The 12404-nt window shown below is 47.1% G+C and overlaps 1 protein-coding gene across 1 annotated transcript; it reads left to right on the forward strand.

Annotated features, from left to right (window-relative positions):
- Nucleotides 1–174: 174 nt before the first annotated feature.
- On the forward strand, nucleotides 175–9702 carry EIF3L (eukaryotic translation initiation factor 3 subunit L). Its single transcript, XM_048302154.1, has 13 exons — nucleotides 175–261; nucleotides 338–386; nucleotides 496–706; nucleotides 1294–1373; nucleotides 1627–1688; nucleotides 2974–3043; nucleotides 3743–3816; nucleotides 4664–4835; nucleotides 5093–5247; nucleotides 6027–6197; nucleotides 7189–7686; nucleotides 8663–8743; nucleotides 9461–9702. The coding sequence occupies exons 1-13, from the start codon at nucleotides 229–231 to the stop codon at nucleotides 9497–9499; spliced, it is 1695 nt and encodes a 564-aa protein (XP_048158111.1). The 5' UTR covers nucleotides 175–228; the 3' UTR covers nucleotides 9500–9702.
- The last annotated feature ends 2702 nt before the right edge of the window (nucleotides 9703–12404 follow it).

A 12404-nucleotide genomic window follows, 5' to 3' on the forward strand; every position in this document is an offset into this window, starting at 1 on the left:
GCGGGCAGCGGAGGCTGTGACCAGGGGAGCCTGACGGGCAGTCGTTTTCTCCAATCAGACAGAGAACAGGGCCATGGCCCGGCCCAGGAGCGCTCCGCAGGGTGAAGACAGGCAGTTGTTTTAGCCAATAGAAGGGCTCAACCGCCCAGGTGCCCGCCCCACCCCCGTGCCCGCGCCGCGCCGGGCCCGCGTTTCCGCCCGGAGGCCTTTTCGTGCCGCGCCGCCGCCATGGCCTACCCGGGGGAGGACTACGACAACGAGGTGCGGGCGGGGGTCCCGGGGGCGGGGGTCGTGTCCGGGCTGTTCGCGGGGACTCACTGCCGCCTTCTCCCTCCAGGCTGCCTACGACCCCTACGCGTACTCCAACGACTATGATATGCACACGGGTGAGTGTGAGGGCCCCACAGGCGCCCCGGGCCTGCGTGCGCCTGGCTGGGTCTGTGGGCCCGGGCCGGGCCGTGCGGCCGCTGCCTCACTGGGTCTCTTTCTCCGCAGGAGACCCGAAGCAAGACCTGGCCTACGAGCGCCAGTACGAACAGCAGACCTACCAGGTGATCCCCGAAGTGATCAAAAACTTCATTCAGTATTTTCACAAGACGGTGTCAGATCTCATTGACCAGAAGGTGTACGAGCTCCAGGCCAGCCGGGTTTCTAGTGATGTTATTGACCAGAAGGTGTACGAGATCCAGGACATTTATGAGAACAGGTACAATACTGTCCTTCCAGCTGATGGAAATCATTGTTTAAACTGTGATGCCCTTAAAGGCTGACTGCTACCTGTGCTGTTCCAAACTTGGGTTTTCTCTAAAACAGGTTTGGTTCTGGGGAAAAAACCCTCTAGATATTTCCAGCCCATCAGACTAACATAACTATAGATGAGTTGTGACCTGTCTGAAGGAAAGTGTCAGCCCTGGCCTAACAGGAACAGAGACTGCAAAAAGGGATCTCAGTCGGGCTAGTCAGGCAGTTTGCAGAAAGCTGTGAGGTGTAACTTTTGTGTCTCTTCCCAATAGCTACTTCCACTCCTGCTTGTAGCCATGTCAGCTTGCCATAAAGGGAACGTGGAAGCGACATACACATCACACACGTTTCATGCCTGGGGGATAAATTGAAGTTTAACTGCTTAGTTTGCAACTCTCATTCTGTGCTTCAGCATCAGATTTACTAATAGGGGTTGGTGGTGCTGCTCAGCTTTCACCAAGTCCAAGGTCTCTGTGTTGTCATCTCTGACTCCAGCACTGTCATACTGAGTGAGAAGTGGGTTCTCATACCACGTGTGTGTCTGTCTTTCAGCTGGACAAAACTGACAGAAAGGTTTTTTAAGAACACCCCATGGCCAGAGGCTGAGGCCATTGCTCCTCAGGTTGGAAATGGTGAGTGTCCTACCTTCTCTTTGGTTGTCAGAGAGAGAAGGAACTGAATCCCTTCTGATCCCGAGTTAGCAGGTGCACAGCGTTGCTGCTGCTTGAGTCAGTCGCCTCTGTTCACTCTGGCAACTCCTTCAGCAGATGCCTGGCAAGAAGTCAAACTTGAGCAAAGTGGTTTTTTGTGCCTCCCTTTATTGTTGTGGCAGGAGGCTGATAGGCCTTGTGGCTTGCTGATGTCCCCTTCTGTCATCTTTTCCAGATGCTGTTTTCCTGATCCTATACAAGGAGCTGTACTACAGGCACATCTACGCCAAAGTCAGCGTGAGTGTTGGCCCCGTGTCTTCTTGTGGGTTGTGTGCTGGCTTCACTGTGCCAGCAAACTTGACAAATCTTGCTGCCACTACTGTATCAGTGGTCTCCTAACCTTTACAAGACAGGATTGGATGGGTTCATGAGCTGTGAGTCATGTTGGTTTTAGGGAAGCTGAAAGTTCTTGCCTTTTGTTAGTTTAGTAAGGATTCACTGATTGCTGAAAAGCAAGAAAGACTTGATTGTCTGTCTGAGGCTCATTAGCTGTCTCTTCAAGCTTGGTGGTGATGAGTGTGCAGGTTTCCCTGGTAACTCAAATGAATCAGGAGACTGGATCTGGGTTTTCAGGAGGCTGTTTGTTGCTAACATCAAATGTAATGGTTAGTGAGTTAGGGAAGAAGGGGGTGTTGGAAGGGAACTGAGTTTTCCTTTTTATTGCTTTTGTGTGTTTCTTTATGGCTCTTCAAATTAGGAGGTGGGTGAGAAGGGGTGTCATAAAAGAAAGGTGCATTATTTGTGATTAAAAACCTCTCATGGGATCAGAGTACCATGTGGAAAGGGAAGCATGGATACCATAAAGGATGCAGGAGAAGGAAGTGAAAGGAATAATGCTCTGTGAAACAAAACAAACCTTGCTTTTTTTTTTTTAAGCTGCTTTGAAATCAGTGAGAAAATCTTAGTCCTTGGTTATTAAAGGAAAAAGTCTGAAGAGATGTGTGATTAAGAGCTAAATAAGTAATAACTGCAGTTTTACTGTGGACCAGAGGGTGGAGAAATGGGCACTTTTAAAAGGCTGCTGTGTTAACACAAGCCAGGCTTTAACAGGAGAAACTGGTTTCTCGAGCTGTGCTATTAGTGGTTCTCAGACTCAGTGTCTCCAGCTGAAACAACAACCAGTAGGTCAAAGGGTTTAGAAATGCTGTCCAGAAACAGAATTGTTGATCTATTAAGGCTTCTCATGAGCAGAAAAGGAAGGAAAGCTGGTGAAGGTAATAGAAAGTTCTTGAATCTGAAGAGCAGAGGGGAACAGGGAAGGTTAATGCAGAAAATTCACAGGAGGTTTGACTGCTCAGTCATCCTGGGAGAAGCTGCCTGTACAGGAAAAGTCATCCCTGTTTTATGGGACAGCAGTGCTGCAATTTCAGGTTTTCTGGGTGATGCTGGTGGGTGTCCTGGTTGAATACTGGTTCTAACACTCCTGAACTAAACCCTTTACTACTGTGACTGTCCTTATGCTGTTGCCCATGAACTCCCTCCTGCCCTGCTTGAAGCAGACTGTGCTGACTTCTCTTTTCAGGGGGGTCCCACACTGGAGCAGAGATTTGAGTCCTATTACAACTACTGCAATCTCTTCAACTACATCCTCAGTGAGTTGCTGCAATTCATTCCTGGTTTGTGAATTTCAGAAAGAGAGATTGGATGGGGAGGGCAGAGCTGCAGAAAGGGTCAGAAGAACTGCAGCATGTTTGTTTATAAATAATAGAGGGAAAAGTAGTCTATAAGCTCTCTGCATGTTTGAGTTTGTTGAATGAAGAGCAATTTACATCCATAAATTTAAAATCACAAAAAGCAGATATAGTTTCCAGTGCTTTCTGGAAATACTGTAAGGAATAAAACTTACTTAGCTTTCTGTCTTGCTGAGAACTGCTTCACTTCTCTTTATTTAAAAGTAAAATGAAGCAGTAAGCTAAAGAAAACTTGCAGTGTTTCCCAACTGTTTACTGTTGTTAACTCCCCTTGGAATAAATGTTAGTGTTTGTGACTCCCTGCCAAGCCCTGTGGAGAATGGATCAGTTAGGATAAACTCCTACAGTCTGGGTGCAGCTTCTGAGAGCTGATGCTGCTGAGCAGTTCCACTCTAGAGATTAACCCTGTGCATGTTCATAGTCTTGGAAAGTGAAAACAGTTGAGGTAGTCAAAGCTACATAGCTCTACTGAAAGCTTCATTCATCTGCTGCTGCAGCTCCCATTTCAGGGAAATTCATGTGTTCTTTAATTTGTCTATTCCTCCAGTTCTGACAATGTTCTTGCTCAAGGTGTTAACCCCCTCATCTATTCTCCTGCAGATGCTGATGGCCCTGCGCCTCTGGAACTGCCCAACCAGTGGCTCTGGGATATCATTGATGAGTTCATATACCAGGTTTGTGATTATAAAACTGGGCCATTTTAGGGTGGCCTTGCCTTTATTAGTTGTATAAATTTTCCACCTCTTCCCTTGCTGTGATTTCCATAGCAAGGGTACCAACCACTGCAGGTTGAAAATCTTAGGTGATCACTGTCACTCTTGTGTTACCAGGCGGATGAAGCAGTTGTAAATGTACAGGTTTTTAAGTTTCAGGGTGCTCTTTGGGGAGTCATGAACTTTTATGCCTGTTTCTGTTTTCAGAACAAAAGTTCTGTCTTTCTTAGTCAGTAGGGCCTTTATGCTTGCACCGAGAGACTGATGACCTGATTTGAAATAAGCTGTGATCTGAGATCTTGACATTAAGAAATATTTTTCCACTTATTGTTCTGAGTGCAACAGTACAGATCTCAAATGCTATTGGTTTTTCTCTTTAGAGACTATATTCCTTTCTCCATAACTTTTTATTATAGAGCTGCCTGGAATTCCTCAAACGTTGTCTTGTCAAGCTTGAGAACAAAAAAGATGTGTGCATATAGAGGAAAAAGATGTGTGTATGCAAACACATAATTTGGTCATTCTTGTTTCTACTTGTTCAGACAGCAAATTTGTGTTTAGTTGCCTGTCCTAATTGTTTGAGAGATCCTTTTTGCTTTGATCTGTCTCCTGGCCTTTTCTCTCTGTACTGTATAATTTTTTTAGGTCTGCCATTTTGATTTCCGTGTGATCTCACATGAAACTTTTTTTTCCATGAAGCTTGTAGTTTATTGTAATGCATTTGCGTGAGCAAGTTGTAAGCTTAGTGCACTTAGCTGAGCATCTCCAAACCAGCTGCTCATCAGTGAATCTCTGCTTTTTCCTGTAGTTCCAGTCTTTCAGCCAGTACCGCTGTAAAACAGCCAAAAAGTCTGAGGAGGAAATTGATTTCCTTCGTTCCAACCCCAAGATCTGGAACGTCCACAGTGTCCTTAATGTGCTGCACTCTCTGGTGGACAAATCCAACATCAACCGACAGCTGGAGGTCTATACAAGTGGAGGTGAGCTTTGGGTGGTGCCAAGCAGCACTGGTGTCTCTGCTGCCTTGCTTTGATTTGACCCAAGTTGGTTAACTTTGTTTGGGAGCTGGATCAAACCCATAATCAGTGTATGGATTGGCTGGGAACAGGTTCTGTTGGCCTTGAGAAATACCAGTGATTACATTTCAGGCCTTGCTCCCTTTGCTTTTAAACAGAAGAGTATTGAAAGGGAAGCTTGCTTCCTTGGAGGATAGCATTGTGGCTCCTTTTTTCCCTAGGTGACCCTGAAAGTGTGGCTGGTGAATATGGGCGCCACTCCCTCTACAAGATGCTGGGCTATTTCAGCCTGGTTGGGCTGCTGCGTCTGCACTCTCTGCTGGGAGATTACTACCAAGCCATCAAGGTGCTGGAGAACATTGAGCTCAACAAGAAGGTAATACAACATGTTTTAACCCTTCTTTTGCAGTCTCCCAATCTCTCTGTTCAAACATGCTGGTGAAAAATTGCTATACTGAATCTTCCAGCTGAGGAACTGTTTGTATCTGTTGTAGTTGTCAGGAGTTTGTAGCTGAGCACAGCTGGAGCTTTGGCATTAAATCAAGCCATATGATAATGCCTGATGCTGTTGCAGCACAATTGCCCAGTTTTTTAGGAGGTTTGCTGTGTTGTGCAAGGCAGTGTTGTTGCGGAGAATACTGCTGGAACTGCTAGTCATAGTGCAGTGGTAACTACCTGAACACACCATTCTTACCTTTGTCAGTGGCTCTTTCTTGTACTTTTGACTTCTGTTCTCACCGTGCCTGCTCACACCTTGAGTGGTTTTGCCTTAGAATTGGGTGCTGCTTGTGGCTAGTAAAAGCCCAGCTGCAATGGGCTTGGGCCAGGGCTTGGCACAGATCTACATATGTGCTGTCTGGCACAGGATGTGGAATGAAATACGGGGAAAGGGAACTGAGCAGAGCAATGTTAGGCACAGTGCAAGAGTCCTCTGCTTGCAGGAAGCTGAAACTGGAAAACATAGGAAATGGGATGATCTAATAAAACAGTGAGGAAGCTGCTGCAGGGATGGGTGGAAGGTGAGGTATCCTGAATTAACCCTCTCCTTTCTGTATTTGGGATGGGCGTGAAAGCAGAGGTGGCTGGATTGTGGCTAACAAGCAGTTTGGATTGTTGTCTCCCCTCTAACATAGCATGTTACTCCTTCCTTCTCAGAGCATGTACTCCCGGGTGCCTGAGTGCCAGGTGACCACCTATTACTACGTGGGCTTCGCGTATCTTATGATGCGGCGTTACCAGGATGCCATCCGTGTCTTTGCCAACATCCTTCTCTACATCCAGAGGACCAAGAGCATGTTTCAGAGGACGACCTACAAGTATGAGATGGTAAGAGAAAGAATAGACTAGACTTCTCAAAAGAAAAAGCTGCTGTCTTCTTTCCTGTCCCTCCTCTATCACCCCATAGCTTATGTCAAATAGTCTGGCTTTATTTTCCTGGACTTTGCTGCTGGTGGTGACTGGGGATCCTCTGAACTCCTTTGCCACATGTGACAATATTTTCTCTTAGCTATGTGACTAGTTACTTTGGGTGTTCCCCATATGGTTGTCCCACTCCATCTGCACTCTCCCTCTAGGCGGGTTTGTTAATGAGTATCAGCTGCTAATGATAACTCTTGTTGATGCTCCTTCAGACTCAGTTGTGTTTCTAGTCCAGTCCTGCACTTCAGGTTGCTGACGTTGCTGTATTTCCTTTATCTGATAATCATTCACAGACATGGCTGTAACAAAGCTCCTTTCTCTTTCTACCTAAGCTGTCTTACCTCCTGATTTTGGTGCCTATTTTACCTGCTGTCTGCTTTTTATCCTTATGGTTAATTTCTAACTCTTTGTTTAGCCAAATCCTGCCAGTCTTAATTCCATGACACTCCAAAAAGTTGGTGTGTCTGTTTCAGCCACACAACTGTCCATTTCATCCCACACTCAGATAAATCTTCATTCTCAGTCTTTTCTTCACTGACATCCCTGATAACTGTCCCTTGCCAGGAGATGGTTGTTAAACCATCTGCGTTCCCTTCTCTGCATGTTCTTGTACCAAAATAGTAAAATGTGCTTCTGGCCATCCAGGTTCTGCATGGCTCTGGGTGCATTCACTCTGCACCTTCCTCTTGTCCAGCCCTCTCTTTTATTTTTAAGAGCCTTGATATGTCATTCATCCATTTGGTTTGCCCAGAGGCGCTGCTTTTTTGTGCTGTTCCCCTTGAGCATTAGGACCATCAGTGCTCTGTGTAAAGGATCTTCCTCTGCAAAGCACAGCTCCCTTGGGCACCCTAAAGCCTGAGCAGGCTGTGGCGCTGACAGGCTCTCCTCTCTGTGTCAGATCAACAAGCAGAACGAGCAGATGCACGCGCTGCTGGCCATCGCCCTCACCATGTACCCCATGCGCATAGACGAGAGCATCCACCTGCAGCTGCGCGAGAAGTACGGGGACAAGATGCTGCGCATGCAGAAGGGCGACGCGCAGGTCTACGAGGAGCTCTTCAGCTATGCCTGCCCCAAGTTCCTCTCCCCTGTGGTGCCCAATTATGACAATGTGCACCCCAACTACCACAAGGAGCCCTTCCTGCAGCAGCTCAAGGTCTTCGCTGATGAGGTTCAGCAGCAGGCCCAGCTTTCCACCATCCGTAGCTTCCTCAAGCTCTACACCACCATGCCCGTGGCAAAGCTGGCTGGCTTCTTAGACCTCACAGAGCAGGAGTTCCGTATCCAGCTGCTGGTCTTCAAGCACAAGATGAAGAACCTGGTATGGACCAGTGGCATATCTGCCCTGGATGGAGAGTTCCAGTCTGCCTCTGAGGTTGACTTCTATATTGACAAGGTTGGTATCTGCTGCTTGCTGGCTGGGAAATTCTTTCACCGAAGAAATTCTGGAATTGGCAGCACCTAGTTTTGCTCCATTCTGTGGGAAACATTCCTTCTTCCTTTGCCATTTGTAGGGCTTGGCTGCCCACAATGAAGTTATAGCCCTGCATAAAAAGAGTGTCAGTGGATGAAGAGTGATGGAATATCACAGGCAGTCAGTGTACCTAGAAAACGAACACTTCCCCAGGACAGAGGGAACTGCTTGTCAGTGTCCTGGGAGGTGATAATTGAGTGACAGATAGTGCTGTTGTTAGTGTGTCAAGCGGGATTGTCCTTGTAGGTGTCCCCCACATCTCTCCTTTGTTGGACAAAGCAGAGATGTTGCTTGGTCACGTTACAGGTCTGCTTTGCACTGGAGCAGCATTTAGCTGTGGCTGCTCGAGGAGGAATCTATAAACCCAAGGTGCGGGGCTGTCACCATCTGCCCTTGGAGCTCCAGCAGCAGGAAGCATAGCAAAGAGTCTTGTAGGACTTTATTTTCAAAGAAGGTAGCAGTAACCATTAGATTCCTTGCTGGGAAGGAGACCAGGTTGCCCTGTGTTCTTGGTCCTTACAGCAGGCCCCTTCTTGCAAGGTCTCATGCCATGTTTCAACCCAGCTGTCATGGCATATAGCATGACTGAAAAGAGGGAAGCATGAGCTGGGGTTGGAACTGTCAAACTGCTGCAAGGAAGACAAAACCAGACAGAGTGTATGAGAATGTGGGAAGTGAGTACAATGTGAACTGGGGACCCATCCCAGGCAAATGTCTGAGGGAAGGCAGCCCAAAGAGAACTGAATGATGCTGTGGGACTAGCACAGGTCAGACATGTGTGATGCTGAGCCATGGCTGGGGCGAAGCCCCATAGCTTGATCCTCATGTTTGGCAGTTCTTGCTGTCTCCCTGCTAGTAGCACAGTCCCTTTCCTAATCTCATCCTGTTCTCTTCCCAGGACATGATCCATATTGCAGACACAAAGGTCGCTCGACGCTATGGAGACTTCTTCATCCGCCAGATCCACAAGTTTGAGGAGGTGAGGCCTGGGCAGGAGAGCTGTGTAGCTCTGTAGGAGACATGGGGCAAGCACTGTGCTGTGCAGGCCCTCGAGGGTCCACACTTGTGTGAGACAGCTGTGTAATTCCATGCTGGACTGAGCCCTGGCTCTGCAAGGCACTGGGCAAAGGCAGGTGTTCTAAGCAGCAGCTGCTGGCCTTTGAAGAATGGTATGTTTTTTGTGAGAAGTGCTCATTTGAGCCACAGTGGAAAAGGAGAAGAATTTTACTGTCCAGGGATGCTGGTCAGTAACACAACCAAAATTATATCTCTAACTTCATAACTATGGCTCTAGAAAATGGCCTTAAAAATTTCTGGAGCAGAGATGGCTTCAGCGTTGTGCTTGGCCAGGAGGTGACATTCTGTCACTACTCCACTCTTGCCCAACAGAGGTTGTTCCGCACTGGAAACTCAGAGGACAAAATTCTGAGATTTAGGGACTTAATGCAGGGTTGTGATAATCACTGCTACAAGTTTGCATCCTCTCTTCTCCCTACATCTTCCTCTGCTATCTTGGAGAGGAGAGAGTTCCACTTTTTCCCTTTCTACTTGACACACTGTACTTGCTCGAGAGCTCTCTTTGTCAGTGAGCTGGAAAGGAGGGGATTAAGAGGCATTGGATAAAGTCTGCTGAGGGGAACAGTAGTGTGTATCAATCACTGTGTATTTTTCTGACCTTTGCTTTCTCTAATTCCAGCTGAACCGAACCCTGAAGAAGATGGGCCAGAGACCCTGATGTGGTTGCAGTGCAGGCCTGGGCAGAGAAGTGGGTGGGAGAGGTTATTCTCTGTGTTGAGGGAGGGGAGCTCAGGGTTCTGGCATTTCTGGAATCTCCTGGGACTCTGAAGGTTTTTTGTATTTAAATATGCAGACTTGTTTGGCTCAAACAGTCCTACAAAGGACACGACATCTAATAAATTAGCAGAATTTTCCTCATGAGCATTTGTACTCATTTGTTTTTCCTCTGTGGAAGAATATAAGTGCACTGGAGATATGGGCAGCTGCTGTTGGTTTGTGCTCTTGTTGGTCCATGTTGTTGCAGGTAATAATAGGGAGCAGATCTCTTTAGGTGCTCTGTTCATTCACCATGCACAGCAAACGGGGAAGGCTGCAGAACTGATTGACGGGAAGAAAATGAGCTGTTCCACAGTGTCTTCACAGGATATGGAAAGAGATACAAGCTAATACTACTCCTTTTAGCTTTTACCCCACGCATTGAATAGACCTGAGTTGTAGTTGCTTTCTTAGAAGGCTGCATTTTTGCCTTTCCTCCCCTCTTTTTAATTTTAGTTGCTATGAAGTAGAAATGCTCCGAAGTGGATTGTCATGTTTTTAAAGGAGAGGGGAGAATTTCTGTAAACATTGAACCAATATTAACTGGTCATCTGATGAGATGTCCTTGCTGGAGGTTGTATTTTATTTCAGCAGAAGTGATGCCCGAGACCTGGACCTTAATTGAGTTCAGTTTCTCTGGAAAACTCCCTGTGGGGCTTTAATTTACTAAAACCCTTTAAATGCAAATTTTCCCTGCTCTCTAGCCGCAAACTTGCAGTGCCTTGAAAGAGGGGGAAAAAAAGTTAAAAATGAGTCACGTAAAGGGGAATCAAGGACCTGGAAGTATTGGGGAAGAGAATTCAAAGAACGAATCGCATCCCTCCACACCCTCTCTCCCTTTTGCCATCTTTAAATAGTTTGGTGTTTGAGTGGTGGAAACAGGTGCAAGAGGAAAACCTGCATGTGTAATAGCTACACAAAGCGTGTTTCAGATACACCATCTGCCTCTTTGTACCTCTCCCTCTCATTCCTTTCCACTGAGAGAGGGGTCCTAGCAGTCCAGTCTGGCTCTGTGTGTGATTCTGTTTAGCCACAGGGAATAATTAGCCTTTGTTGGATTATATTCTGTGTTTGAATGAGGGTCAGGTTTCCAGTGTCCTAGATACTGCTCAAAAGTAAGCTCTGTTTCCCATCAAAGTTAAGTAACTCAGGCAGGCAGGGTACAGGCAACACAGTGAGATAAATTGGGCAATTCCTGTTGGCCTTCTAGCTGCTGCTAGAAGTTAGTGTTACGGATGTTAGGAGCTCACTGCCGCAAGTTCTGGAGGGTTTGAGGCAGCCATATCATTAAGAAATTAGAGGACTGAGATGCCACTGCATTGCAGCAGCCTGTGGGGAGCTGTGTTCATATCAAGCAGAATCTGCTCCTTTTTGATTTTAGGGCTGGCACTTTTCCTCCTGTTTATTTGCCAACAGGAGCACAGTAAGCATAGCTGTCAACAGCAACTGCCCTACTTTCTTATTATCCAAAGCCTAAATCTTTCCCAGGACATGTGCTCAGGTGGATGGATGTGATACACAATGTGAGAACCCTGGCAAGTATCTCCATGATCAATTTTAGTTCATTGCATAGCAAAGGAATCCAGTGTGTTACTGGGGTGTTAATATCTAGTTGGCATGTTGGAATTACAGACTTTTAATGCTTATCTGTATCATCTGAAACACTCCAGCGGTTACAGGCTGTTCTCAGGTGTGTGGATATGCTTCTGCTTTGTTTCCATCTGCCAGAGCAGCTTCCAAAGGATGCAGAGAGACCATCCACTGATCTCCCTGGCTCCGTGCCTTCTCTGAGGGACTGCTGAAGGTTAACTGAGCAGGACTGGCACTTGGTGGAACGAAGCCAGGAGGAGCTCGCAGCTCTCACTGGGTGGGAAGATGGGCTCAGCGAGCTGCGGTGCCTGGCACTGCTTGAAGCGGGAGGAATGCAGGGTGTTCAGCAGCATCAACAGAGCCCCGCTGGTGCTGGGAAGGCGCTCCAGAGGGAGGTGGGGGTGGCTAGAGCTTGAGCCTCCCCTGCCGCAGCAGGTTTTGGTGAGTGGAAGTGGTTCTGGACAAAATGGTTTTGTCAGAGGGAACCACAGTACAAGGTCGTGTACTCTGTCTCTGACCTACAGTTGTGAAGGGGCTGACTGTAATTATGGAACCTGGAAAAGTCAAGAAAACATCCCTCATCCTGCTGTCCCTTAGGATACATCAGGAAAACGCTGTCAGCCAGATCTGGGGGATGCTGAGTAGCCAGCTCAGTTATTACAAAGCCGACACAATGTTTCACTTCCTTTTTTTGCTACAGAGTAGTTTTTCTTGGGATTTACACCACAGCTTAGCTCAGCCACTCAGTGGGGAGACTACAAACCAGTCAGAGAATTTACTTTTCACTTGTTACAGTTCTGGGACCGTAGAGTGATAGAGTGAAACAATGGAGTAGAAGAAAGAGGGTGCTACCCATGGAAAGGAGTGTAGAGCCCATACAAAGTAACTGGAGAGAATGGACTCTTACAGATTTGGAACTGGCAGCAATAAACTCAGCATCAGTGCGATGGTTTGGTCTTCCCCAGAGGTAGCTGTTGGAGGTGAAAAGAATGCTAAGGCAAATAAAGAAGCCTTTAATAGTGTGCTTTCCCCCTCTTGTCAAACCATCATGCTGAGCATGCACACCAGCTCTCGTGACAATCCATCGCCGCGATGTTGTGGGTTCCTGAGATTGTATCACACTCTTCCTCCGCTTCTTCCAGGGCTTCCTGTGAAACGCTGCTTGTGACTCCAAGTGTCTTGATCTTCAAAGCTCTCCCTGGCCCTGAGCCTACCCT

The sequence above is a fragment of the Corvus hawaiiensis genome, chromosome 4, assembly GCF_020740725.1.
Source record: "Corvus hawaiiensis isolate bCorHaw1 chromosome 4, bCorHaw1.pri.cur, whole genome shotgun sequence".
Classification (NCBI taxonomy): Eukaryota; Metazoa; Chordata; class Aves; order Passeriformes; family Corvidae; genus Corvus; species Corvus hawaiiensis.